Source organism: Schistocerca americana, chromosome 3 (genome assembly GCF_021461395.2).
Source record: "Schistocerca americana isolate TAMUIC-IGC-003095 chromosome 3, iqSchAmer2.1, whole genome shotgun sequence".
Classification (NCBI taxonomy): Eukaryota; Metazoa; Arthropoda; class Insecta; order Orthoptera; family Acrididae; genus Schistocerca; species Schistocerca americana.
Genome location: NC_060121.1, coordinates 321,560,753 through 321,574,002, shown reverse-complemented (window position 1 = coordinate 321,574,002; position 13,250 = coordinate 321,560,753). Strand labels below are relative to the sequence as shown.

Genomic DNA, 13,250 nt, shown 5'->3' with positions numbered 1-13,250 from the left:
AATGGTGTACGTGGTATTATTGGAGATCTTTGTGAATCCATTATTGGGAGCAATGCCTCAGATGTGTGTTGTACGCAGCAGTGCTGCAGAGGCAGATCCTGTGCGTAATGTACATGTTATTGTTGTAAATAGTTCTTCATGCACAGAAGACAAAATTTATTGCAGAGAGGGGGCACTAGCAGATGTAACTAATGGAAATGGAATTGTAGACATAGCAATAAGTACTTTTTGGGTACCAAAGTCAGGGCTAGACGAAATTAGAGGGGAATTTATAAATGTAATCAGCAGTTTAAAGCAACAACAAAAGACCAGGCCACCAGAAATACTACAGCACAGTGGAGAAAAAAATTTATCATGAGGAAAATGAAATAAATACGAAATTATTGGCAGCTACTGAGGAACTTTTTGATGAAACTGGTGTGGTAGACAACAATGTTTTGCAGTGTGCTGTCGATACAGCAGGGGATACAAACAATAGAAATGTAATATTAGTTCTGGGAGTAGCAATAAGGCAATGAACCGCACAGAGGGAGAATTCAATATTACAACCATGAGAGGTGCTATAAATGAATTTCAAAGTACTGAGAAGGATATGTTTGAGTAAGAACCTTTTAGAAATAATCAACTAATAAAATTACAACCAAAAATTAAAATGAGTGTTGGAGGGTTTAAGACTGAAGCACTTCTTGATTCAAGCAATGAGATTAGTGGGGTCCCTGAAATGTTTTTTGAACATCTGAAATCCATTACAGAAGTTATGGAATTGCCAGTCAGAATGCGGATTAGGGGTGCAACCAACAGGTTAAGCAAACCTGTTAGGACCCAAGTGTACTTTATGACAGGCGATATTGAGTTTAGCCAAAACTGTATGTTTATTCCTGAACTCTGTATGAATTTTATTATTGGGATGGATTAGATGACCGATGTAGGAGCTGTTCTAGACTGCAAAAGAAACCAGTTAAAGATAGATGAAAGTGGGACTAATTTAATCATAGACCTCACCAAGTCATTAACAGGGAAAATGATGATAGCATCACTTGTAGTGGATTAAAGGGCAAGAGAAAACAGTACACAGTCGAGGCAGCCACAGATCTGAAGAAGGCAATGTCAGAAATTAAAACAAAATTGATAATATTGAAGGGATAAGTAAAGAACAAAGGCAGGACTTGCATGATCTGTTGTATGAATAAAATGACATTTTCTGATGTGCCAGGAAGGGTGAAAGACTTTGAATGTGTTATAAATGTTAAGCCAAATGAACCATTCATGCAGAGACCATACCATACAGCTGTTGCACTAAGGAAGGTAGTTGAAATAGAACTGGAAATAATGCTGCAGACAGGGATAATAGAGAGAAGCAATAGTCAATAAAGTAATCCACTAGTTGTCAAGAAGATGGATAAATCAGTGAGGCTCGTATTAGATGTTAGAAAGCTGAATACCAGAAAATACGGATGATCTGATCTATCAGTTCCACCATGCCGAAACAATGTCAAGTGTGGGTCTGACATATGGTATGTAGCAAATTCCCTTAGCCAAGAAGAGTAGGCAGTATACTGCTTTCTTGTAAGGTGGCAGATGCTACCAGTTTAAGGTAGTTCCTTTTGGTCTGAACATTTATGTGGCTATTTTTATAAGAGCATTACATCATGTTTTACATTGAGAGCTTTCGAGCAAACTGACAATTTATGTGGACGACATATTGATGGCATCTGTTGACTCAGAAAGTTACTGCCATCTACTGAGGGAAGTGTTAGGTGCCCTTAGAAGGGGGCAGCATGAAGCTAAAACTAAGTAAGTGTGTGTTTGCCAGGAAGGGGAGAGAATTCTTGGGACAGGTTATCACACCCACAGGAAAGATACCAAAGAAAGACAGGTTTCAGGCTATAGCTATGTTCCCAATGCCTAATACCAAAAAGCAATTAAAAGACCTTTTTGGAAATATGTAATTTCTATTTAAAGTCTTATCAGGAATCAGACTCTAAACTCACCAAACCTAACAAGTTAAAAAAAAATTGCAACTTTTATGTCGACACAGAACTGCAGCAAAGATTTCAGGAGATAAAAGCTAGTTTAAATAACAGTGGATTACTATACCACTCAGATACAACCCTGACTTACTGTTTGTACACTGACAGCAGTGATTATGGTTTGGGAGTGGCATTGTCACAGAAAAAAGTGTAAGTGGACACGATGAACTAAGGAGTATAGCTTTTGCATCAAGAACTCTTTCCAAACATGAACGGAGTTATAGGTCACTGAAAAGGAGTTGTTAGCAGTTGTGCAGGCATTCACCAAGTTCAGAAACTATCTACTGGGCCATGAAGTGATTGTTTTCACTGATCATAAAACAATGAGCTATTTACATGAATGTAAATTGTTGAACAGCAGACTAATGAAGTGCGCCATGTTCCTACAGCAATTTAATTGCAGCATCCAGTACATAAATGGAACTGAAAATGTCGTGGCTGCTGCTTTCTCAAGATTACCAGTGAGAACTGGCGATATGCTAGAGAGAGAAAGAGGATGGAAATGAATTTAAATTGCTATACATAAAGGGTTTGCTGAGCGAAAGACGTATCAGAGGAGTATGTAGGGACATAAGAAGATCAGAGGATCAGGATCCCAAGCTACAACAGATAAAGGGGCACCTGGGAACTACAGAGAAAGAAAATTTGAATAAATATTACAAAATATATAAGGGAATTTTGTTCAGAAGGGCAAACGAAAACAGTGATGAATGAAAGTTATGTTTTCAGAGAACTATGTCAGTAACTTAATTCAGCATGTGCACCAGAGCTATGGATCTCACAAATGCACTGAAATAATAAGGGAAAAATGTTTTGTTCAGTAATAAGGTCAGACGAGTATGGGAACAACTTGAGAGAGCTGTGACACCTGTCAGAGTTAAGGTAAGCCAGGCACACAGTCAGGGATGCATGTAGCATATAATACCAGAGAAGGTCAGAGATCTGGTAGCAGTTGATTTTTTTGGGCCTCTGCCAACTGGAAGAGGTGGATGCAAATACATTTTTGTAATAGAGAACAATTTAGTAAATATATCAAGTTGTATGCAATCAAATGGGCAACCAGTAGAAGTCTGATTTCCAAGTTCACACAAGAGTATTTTCCTTTGATTAGTGTACCAAAAGCTATTTTAAGAGGCAATGGATCCCAATTTACTAGCAATGGTTGGATTCAGTTTACAGATACAACAGGGATAAAGCATATAAGAATCTCAGTGTATTATCCTTCGAGCAATCTGGCAGAACGATATATTAGAGAATTGGGCTCATTCTGCAGGATATATTGTAGCAATAAACATAGCTCTTGGGTGCAATATCTAAAAGATTTTGAAACAGTAATTAATTGTGTGAAGCACAGCTCAACGGGGTTTTCACCATGGGAGGTGGAGTTCAACACAAAGCCACCAAATCTGTTCACAGAATATGTCAATTGCACCCTGTGTCATGAGGCGAGAAGAGAAGAGTTGGAAACTTTTGTAAGTGAGAACATGGAGAGAAGAGCAATACAAAGAAAGCAAAGACAGGACAGAAAGGTGAAGGTGACATAAGAGATGGGGATCGTGTGTGTGTGTGTGTGTGTGTGTGTGTGTGTGTGTGTGTGTGTGTGTGTGCTACTTCTGAAGGGTAAAGATTCAGTTTAATCCTAAAAATAGGTATTGTTTGATCACTGACTTTGTAATAATGCTGTGTGCGATTTTATCAAGTGCACATTTAAAGATTTTGTTATTGTTTAGATTTTAAGTTATATCTGATTGTTATACACAAGCAGGAGGGTAAAACAAGCCATTTGATTCATGAGGGAAATAGCTGGGGTTAATGGTTGATTTTCTTGTCAGATATGGAGTTGGACTTTGATTCATTGATGCTGAGAAGATTGCATGATATCACAGCTGGGAATTATTTTGCATTTTTATGTTACTTTGAAAATTGATTCCCAAATTGAAGGTTTGATTTGTGCATTTATTGAGCTTTGTTTTGTTTTCCTTGACGACTTACCACAGTAATATTTCAGTGAATGTGAGTTTCAGTAGAATATCTTAGCTTGTTACTAAATCAAGTAACTAGTCGTTTTTCTCCTCAAATTTGCAAACTAAATATGGTCAAGTTTAATATTAACTGTAACAGAACTCTTACTATTAATTATAAATGCTGTCGTGCTCCAAATATAAACTTATTACACTTCATGAAACAGAACTAAATATTCATACAACACAAAATTACTGATTTTAACTGAAATTTACTTCTAAAATACTGTGTCACTGGGTAAAACCAATTTCAACTTCAGCAACAGAACAATTTAAGCACTGTTTTATTTAAAATGCTAGTGGAGGGCAACAGTAGAGAATGAAGATGATTTGTATCTCTAAGAAAGCAGATTCCCATCCACATTAAAGAGAGATGCACAAAGTATGTGACTAATCTATATTATAACCATGAGGCAGGTCTATCCTGTGATTCACAAAATTAAATTGTTTTGTGATAACAGAGTTTTCACAAAAGCAACTTTTAATTTCCATTCAATTGTTAATCCAAATAACAGAGCATCTGATAGACTGAAGAAGCACTAAGCATGTCCCAGTATGTAAGTCTTACAGCCTGTTCTTACTTTTGAAACTATTTACTATGTTATTTACTGTACAATTCACATTGCTGGGCGATGTCTCCCTACACCCAACACAATACACATGCTATTGTCAAAACTATCCTATTATTGTGCAACAAACAATACTGAAAAAATTAGTGAACAATGAATTTGGTTATTAAACTGAAGATTTGTATATTTGGAAATACGACTTTATCACTGTATTGATAAATAAAATACCACAAGTAGTTTCCAAACTCACTTCATCATCGTCATCTGGTACTGGAGCAACTGTAGCTGTAACTGGCAAATCCTGCAACCGTTGCCACATTTTGTGAGCTGCCTGCCGCTTAGCTAATTTCTTTGATTTCCCTGTACCTGTCATCACAAAAGTAATATTTGAAAATTTGTCTTTCATTAAGAAAACAAGAACTGCAAAGAATTTGTCATGGGATATATAACTTCAGAACACCTGAGGCAATCTTTATTGGGAAAAATGATATAAAAGTACATTCATCATAATTGATCATCTAGTTGTAACACTTCTCGTTTATATTACTGATTTTATAGCATTTTCATTTCAATATTAAAAACTTCACTAGCTCTAAAATATTGTTATGAAGTGTTTAAAACACTAGTTATCCTGTACCAAAATAAGACTAAATAAATCAAGCAGTGGTGCTTTACAGCTGAACACTATTATTTCCTTTTTTATATTGAAAAAAACAGTAAATGAACAGATGAACTCATTAGTAATGACTCTCAGGACAGAAGTCCCAATACCCCCCCCCCCCCCCCCCACACACACACACACACACACACACACACACACACACACACACACACACACACAGCAAACGAATCTGCTCCAGTGCTGAATCCCTGAACCATTACACCAATAACCTGAAAACAGCTTTCGCATCACACAACTACCCTCCCGACTTGGTACAGAAGCAAATAACCAGAGCCACTTCCTCATCCCCTCAAACCCAGAACCTCCCACAGAAGAACCCCAAAAGTGCCCCACTTGTGACAGGATACTTTCTGGGACTGGATCAGACTCTGAATGTGGCTCTCCAGCAGGGATACGACTTCCTCAAATCCTGCCCTGAAATGAGATGCATCCTTCATGAAATCCTCCCCACTCCACCAAGAGTGTCTTTCTGCCGTCACCCTAACCTTCGTAACCTCTTGGTTCATCCCTATGAAATCCCCAAACCACCTTCTCTACCCTCTGGCTCCTACCCTTGTAACTGCCCCCGGTGTTAAACCTATCTCATGCACCCTCCCTCCCACCACCACCACCACCACCACCTACTCCAGTCCTGTAACCCGGAAGGTGTACACGATCAAAGGCAGAGCCACGTGTGAAAGCACCCACGTGATTTACCAACTGACATGCTTACACTGTGAAGCCTTCTATGTGTGAATGACAAGCAACAAACTGTCCATTCGCACGAACAGACACAGGCAGACAGTGTTTGTTGGTAATGAGGATCACCCTGTGGCTAAACATGCCTTGGTGCACAGCCAGCACATCTTGGCACAGTGTTACACTGTCCGGGTTATCAGGATACTTCCCACTGACACCAACCTATCAAAACTCTGGAAATGGGAACTTGCCCTTCAATATATTCTCTCTTCCCGTTACCCACCAGGCCTCAACCTCCGCTAATTTCAAGTGCCGCCCCTTGTACATCACTTGTCATTCAACAACATCTTAGCCTCTGTACTTCCGCCTCGACTGACATCTCTGCCCAACCTCTTTGCCTTTAAATATGTCTGCCTGTGTCTGTATATGTGCGGATTGATATGTGTATACCTGTCCTTTTTTCCACTCCCGGGATTCGAATGACTCCTTACCCTCTCCCTTAAAACCCACATCCTTTCGTCTTTCCTTCCCCTTCCCTCTTTCCTGATGAAGCAACCTTGGGTTGCGAAAGATTTTTTATTGTCTCTATCAACGTACCAACGCTTTCGTTTGGTAAGTTACAGCATCTTTGTTTTTAGATATATTTTTCCCACGTGGAATGTAGAAAAACCTGTTTCTTCTTCAGTTGGGGGAGTTTAAGAATAAAATTTCCTATTTCATACAAGGAACAGATTAATTCAGCTTAATGTCGAATTCACCACTATTAAATCTCTGCACCAAGCAGCACCGCACTCCATTACGTGTGGTCGGAAAATCCATCTTTGGCTGCATTTCTCTGTGCTAACATCGCAGGCCGCCTTCATGCATGTGTGCTTCAAAACACAGCGACTGGCCACCCATAGCACTCAACGATTGGCCATCCAGAACATACAGTGACCCCAGCCCCATTAACTATGGAGCCTATTTAATGCTGCTACTGACATTTACAAGCCAGTTCTCATCATGCTAGGTTATACTCCACACCTCACAAGTGCTACACTGTGGTCAATGTAGATTCGGCTGCACTCTGGACTTAGAATCCGAATACCATACTGGACTTCATTCACTTGGCTTATTATGTCAACGGACTTTTGATTTCTGCCGGAATTCCACATTTCACTTGCATTTCCTGGACATTGGTATAAACATCATCAATTTATATAATTTGCCATAAAGTGTTCATCTACAACTTGGCACTTGGTAACAGAACTGTGTGTGTCTGTGTTGTGTCAATAAACTGGCATTATATCTGTTGTGTTATTCCTAGTTATAACACTCAAGTGACTCATGCAAGAGCTCTTAGTAGCATTTAAACAAACAGTGTTGTGAAAAGTGAAAACATCAGGTGAACATTTTCATTGGATGATGTTTTTAAATGTCTTCATAAAGGTGCAACTTAACAACAATGCCTCAAACTGATTTCTTCAACTTTGGTAATGAATCTGTTCCAGAAAGATGGTTTGAAATTTGTTTATAGAATTTCATCGTGGCTGAGCTGTAGAGCCACAAAATTGATGACACAAACTTCTATGACATGTAATGTCAAATTCAGCTATGTTCTGAATCTGCATGGTAGATCTGTATGTGGTTTAACTGACAACTGTTAAATATGTTTAGTTTTTTTCTTTCAAGAGGTTTTGATTCTGATTGTTGCCTTTTTTTAATTTAGTGTGAGGTGAGCAAATGCCACGGCCGACTCAAGATTTGTCTGTTATGCGTGGAGGACACACACACACACACACACACACACACACACACACACACAAACACACACTTTCTTTCTTTCGTTTTTTTAACAATAATTACTGTTAACTGTTGTTTCCCTAGTTCACTGATGAAAGCTATCAAAAGGAGGATTAAGACACGTTATTTTGCTCTGTTGAGCAGAACGTAACACAGATTTACTAAAATATGTTATACATTAATAGAAATAACTGGGCTGTCTTTTTCCATAAGAGCAATGAAAAAAGGTGCTATTATTATTATTATTATTATTATTCTTTCTTTTCTCAGACGTTATGTCTGGTCAAAAATGGAAAGTGACACGGACCTTGATCAAGCGTGACTTCCTTTTAACTGTACGGTATATGTTATGTTGCATTTAGGAACTTTCAGGTGATTGAACATGTATAAATAATTACGGATATCTGTAGTTGTATATATAAGTTTGGATGTAGCTGTATTGCATTGATGTACTGGTGGATATTGTGTGGTATGACTCCTGTAGTTGATAGTATAATTGGCATAATGTCAACTTTATCCTGATGCCGTATGTCCTTGACTTCCTCAGCCAGTTGGATGTATTTTTCAATTTTTTCTCCTGTTTTCTTTTGTATATTTGTTGTATTGGGTATGGATATTTCGATTAGTTGTGTTAATTTCTTCTTTTTATTGGTGAGTATGATGTCAGGTTTGTTATGTGGTGGTGTTTTATCTGTTATAATGGTTCTGTTCCAGTATAATTTGTATTAATCATTCTCCAGTACATTTTGTGGTGCATACTTGTATGTGGGAACGTGTTGTTTTATAAGCTTATGTTGTAAGGCAAGCTGTTTATGTATTATTTTTGCTACATTGTCATGTCTTCTGGGGTATTCTGTATTTGCTAGTATTGTACATCCGCTTGTGATGTGATCTACTTTTTCTATTTGTTGTTTGCAAAGTCTGCATTTATCTGTTGTGGTATTGGGATCTTTAATAATATGCTTGCTGTAATATCTGGTGTTTATTGTTTGATCCTGTATTGCAATCATGAATCCTTCCGTCTCACTGTATATATTGCCTTTTCTTAGTCATGTGTTGGATGCGTCTTGATCGATGTGTGGCTGTGTTAAATGATACGGGTGCTTGCCATGTAGTGTTTTCTTTTTCCAATTTACTTTCTTCGTATCTGTTGATGTTATGTGATCTAGAAGGTTGTAGAAGTGGTTATGAAATTGCAGTGGTGTAGCCGATGTATTTATATGAGTGATTGCTTTGTGTATTTTGCTAGTTTCTGCTCATTCTATAAAGAATTTTCTTAAATTGTCTACCTGTCCATAATGTACGTTTTTATGTCAATAAATCCCCTTCCTCCGTCCTTTCTGCTTAATGTGAATCTTTCCGTTGCTGAATGTATGTGATGTATTCTATATTTGTGGCATTGTGATCGTGTAAGTGTATTGAGTGCTTCTAGGTCTGTGTTACTCCATTTCACTACTCCAAATGAGTAGGTCAATATTGGTATAGCATAAGTATTTATAGCTTTTGTCTTGTTTCTTTCTGTCAATTCTGTTTTCAGTATTTTTGTTAGTCTTTGTCTATATTTTTCTTTTAGTTCTTCTTTAATATTTGTATTATCTATTCCTATTTTTTGTCTGTATCCTAGATATTTATAGGCATCTGTTTCTTCCATCGCTTCTATGGAGCCGCTGTGGTTATCCAATATGTAATCTTCTTGTTTAGTGTGTTTTCCCTTGACTATGCTATTTTTCTTACATTTGTCTGTTCAAAAAGCCATATTTATATCATTGCTGAATACTTCTGTTATCTTTAGTAATTGGTTGAGTTGTTGATTTGTTGCTGCCAGTAGTTTTAGATCATCCATGTATAGCAAATGTGTGATTTTGTGTTGGTATGTTCCAGTAATATTGTATTCATAATTTGTATTATTTAGCATGTTGGATAGTGGGTTCAGAGCAAGGCAGAACCAGAAAGGACTTAATGAGTATCCTTGGTATATTCCACACTTAATCTGTATTGGCTGTGATGTGATATTATTTGAATTTGTTTGTATATTAAGTGTGGTTTTCCAATTTTTCATTACTATGTTTAGGAACTGTATCAATTTAGGATCTACTTTGTATATTTCCAATATTTGTAGTAACCATGAGTGGGGGTACACTATCACAAGCTTTTTGGTGATCAATGTATGCGTAGTGTAGCGACCTTTGTTTAGTTTTAGCTTGATATGTCACCTCTGCATCTATTATCAGTTGCTCTTTACATCCTCGTGCTCCTTTGCAACAGCCTTTTTGTTCTTTATTTATAATTTGTATGTGTTACTAATTTCTGTGTAATGACTGAAGTTAATATTTTGTATATTGTTGATAGGCATGTTATGGGGCGATATTTAGCTGGGTTTGCTGTTTTCTGCTTGATCTTTAGGTTTCAGATAAGTTATTCCATGTGTAAGTGTATCAGGGAATGTGTATGGGTCTGCAATGTAACTGTTAAATAATTTAGTTAGATGTGAATGTGTTGAGGTGAACTTCTTTAGCCAGAAATTTGGTATTTGTACTTTGTCTTTTCCAGGGGCTTTCCAATTGTGAGTAGAATTAATTGCTTCGGTGACTTCATGTTGCAAAATTATCACTTCAGGCATCCGCAGTATCATCTTGTATGTGTCTGTTTCTGCTTGTACCCACCGTGCATGCCTGTTATGTTGTACCGGGTTTGACCATATGTTGCTCCAGAAGTGTTCCATGTCTGTTATGCTTGGTGGATTGTCTATTTTAATGTGTGTGTTATCTATTGTCTGGTAAAATTTCTTTTGGTTTGTGTTGAATGTTCGGTTTTGTTTCCTTCTATTTTCACTTTTTTTGTATCTTCTAACTCATTTGGCCAATGCTTGTAATTTCTGCTTCTTTTCATCTAATTGCTCTATCGTTTCTTGTTGTGAGATTTTACCTAACCTTTTTCGGTTTTTTTCTGACATTTCATTTCTTATAAATTGTGTTAGCTGTCCGATGTCTTTTCTCACTTTTTCTATTCTGATCTGTAGCCTGTGTTGCCATGCTGTTTTGTGGGTTTCTTCTGTGTGTTGGTTGGTTCTGATCTCTGCCTAGTGTGTATATTTAGTGTAGTGAGTGCTCCTATATAAACCAGTAGTTGTAACTCTTCCATAGTTGTGTTTTCATTTACTTTGTTGTGTATGATTGTGTTGATAGTTTTTATTGTTGTTTCGACTTGTGGGTTATTTGGCGGTCTATGCAAGAATGGTCTAATGTCTGTATTTGTGTCTTTGTATTCTATATATGTCAGCTGAAATTTTTCTTCCATATCTAACGTGTGTCACTTCGTGTTCTATTTGTACTTGTTCTGGTGGCTGTCTTAAGATTTCATTTTCCTCTGATTGTTTAATTGATGCGCGTTGGTCTTTGTTTGTTTGCTCTGGGATGTTTGAGTCCATTACTGTATTATCTTCTTCTTCTGATTGCACATTATTTTGTTCCAGTATTTGTTGTACTTGTTGTTTGATGTTTTCTAATTCTGACTGGGGTATCCTGTTATTTTTGATTACTACACGGATCTGATCAGCTAGTTGTTGTTGTGTTAAAAATTTTAATTCTGGGATCTGGTAATAAATGTTGTGTATACTTGTGATCTGTATCCAGTTGTGTTGGTTCCTATTTTTGTTGCTTGGTAATAACAGAACATGAGGTGTCGATTAACTTCATCTGATCATCTCATCCTCTGTCTGTTTTCCTTCTAGGGTGGTTGCAGGAAGCATATCCTACAAAACACCTCTATTTGGATTTAAATCATTTTCCAGTTGGCTAGCAGTGTCGTTACCATTGTGGGCGGGCATAGGGTTCAAGCGTCGTCCCCGACCATGACGGCGCTTGTCCGAGGCTTCTTTAGTTCTGTCCTGAACCAAGTAATCACACTAAAAGGGGGTTAGCCCTATTAGTGGTTTGTTCTTTTCGTCGCCTTTTACGACTGGCAGAACATACCGGAGGCCTATTCTTTTCCCGGACCTCCTATTATTACCACCACCACCACCACCACCACCACCACCATCATCATCATCATCATCATCATCATCATCATTTTGAGTTTACTTCCTGTTATTCAAAAACAAACTTATTGTTTGAGAAAAACGTTATGCGGAAGATAACCCCTGTAACCTCGCAAAAAAATAGAAAAGAAGAGGAAAAGGCAATTAACTAAAACAAAATGAGGAATTAAGAAAAGTGATATTTTGGAATAATAACCTTCAGTCTTAATATCCTAAGAACATTGATTGGAGCCAACTTATTTAGGGAAATACTAATATTTGTAGCAGCAATAGGTGCTCAGAAATATCTCTGATCCATTCCTGCACTCTGTCTATCTTAAGTTTTGCAGTCCTCAATCCCCACAGCTCTCACTAAGTGGTGCTATCACTGACACTTCAGTCACCAACTCCCGACACTACCCACTATTGTTTAGAGAGTGAATGCACATTAGTAATGTGCAGTCGTGGACCGATGCAGTTAATGCCACCACTAAAGTAGCCAGAGGACGAGGAGCTAGGTGACTGTAAGGATGTCAGTCAAACTGAAACACCCATGGGTGACTTTTTGAAACTATCAGTGGAAAGAATAGCAAGGAGAGACAAAATTACCAATTTCTTTGTTAAAAGTTAATAGTTAAAGTAACAATAAACATGGCCAGAAATGACTTAGATGAAGTGAAAAACTGATGGTAGATTCAAACAAGAGTTATGCCTGCAGGTATCAAATCAAAAGAAATAGTTAAATCTCTGGAGAGAAAGTTTAAACAAAGAACTAAATAATCAAAATAAAAAAATCAGAGAAATTGTCGGCCACCTCTGAAGCTTTAACCAACACAACATAAGCAATTTTGCTGAGTTAAATGTTAATGTGACCGAAGTTGACAAACTGGAAAAACAAAGTTAAGTCGAAAGTAGATAAGACAGTTAAACTATATTAATATAATTAATGATCAATTTAACAATTTAAAACTAATATTAGAAGAACTTATTAAAAATAATGGTTTTTTTCAAAGGCAGTTTAACAATAGTTTAGAAGTACTGCAAACCAAAGTCATGGAAATTGTGCAGGGAGTATCATCTGATGTAAATGCCCACAGATAACTTCAGAAGATGGTTTCTGGGATGTAGCAACTGAGTTATGGGAAACAGACAAGAATTAAAAATGCTAAAGAATTAGTTGAACTGAACAGTCAATACTTGCACTGAAAGAATTATTTCGGAAAAATTCAGCTAGGAAAATTGGAATAGGATATTTATCAGTTTGAAGCATAAATTTGAGGAATCTGAAAATGGAGGAGAATTAAAAGGAACTGCAGTGTCCTCACTCATAATGACAATAGCAAACGTAAATGAGTAATGGGAAGAATTTCATCTAGAAAGTGGAAGTCACGTATCCAATAATATTCCATGTTTTAAACCTGAAGGGGAAATACATCCTATTGTCTTTTAATGAACCTCTGAAGATGAAAGAAA

At 37.2% G+C, this 13,250-nt stretch overlaps 1 protein-coding gene across 3 annotated transcripts in view; it reads right to left on the bottom strand.

Moving 5' to 3' along the window:
- LOC124605338 (RISC-loading complex subunit tarbp2) overlaps positions 1 to 13,250 on the bottom strand; it is a 159,242-nt gene that overhangs the window by 46,449 nt on the left and 99,543 nt on the right. For all 3 annotated transcript variants that reach the window (XM_047136944.1, XM_047136946.1, XM_047136945.1), the window contains exon 5: positions 4,871 to 4,986. In XM_047136944.1, the coding sequence (XP_046992900.1) occupies positions 4,871 to 4,986 (116 nt within the window). The remainder of the gene's footprint in view (positions 1 to 4,870; positions 4,987 to 13,250) is intronic.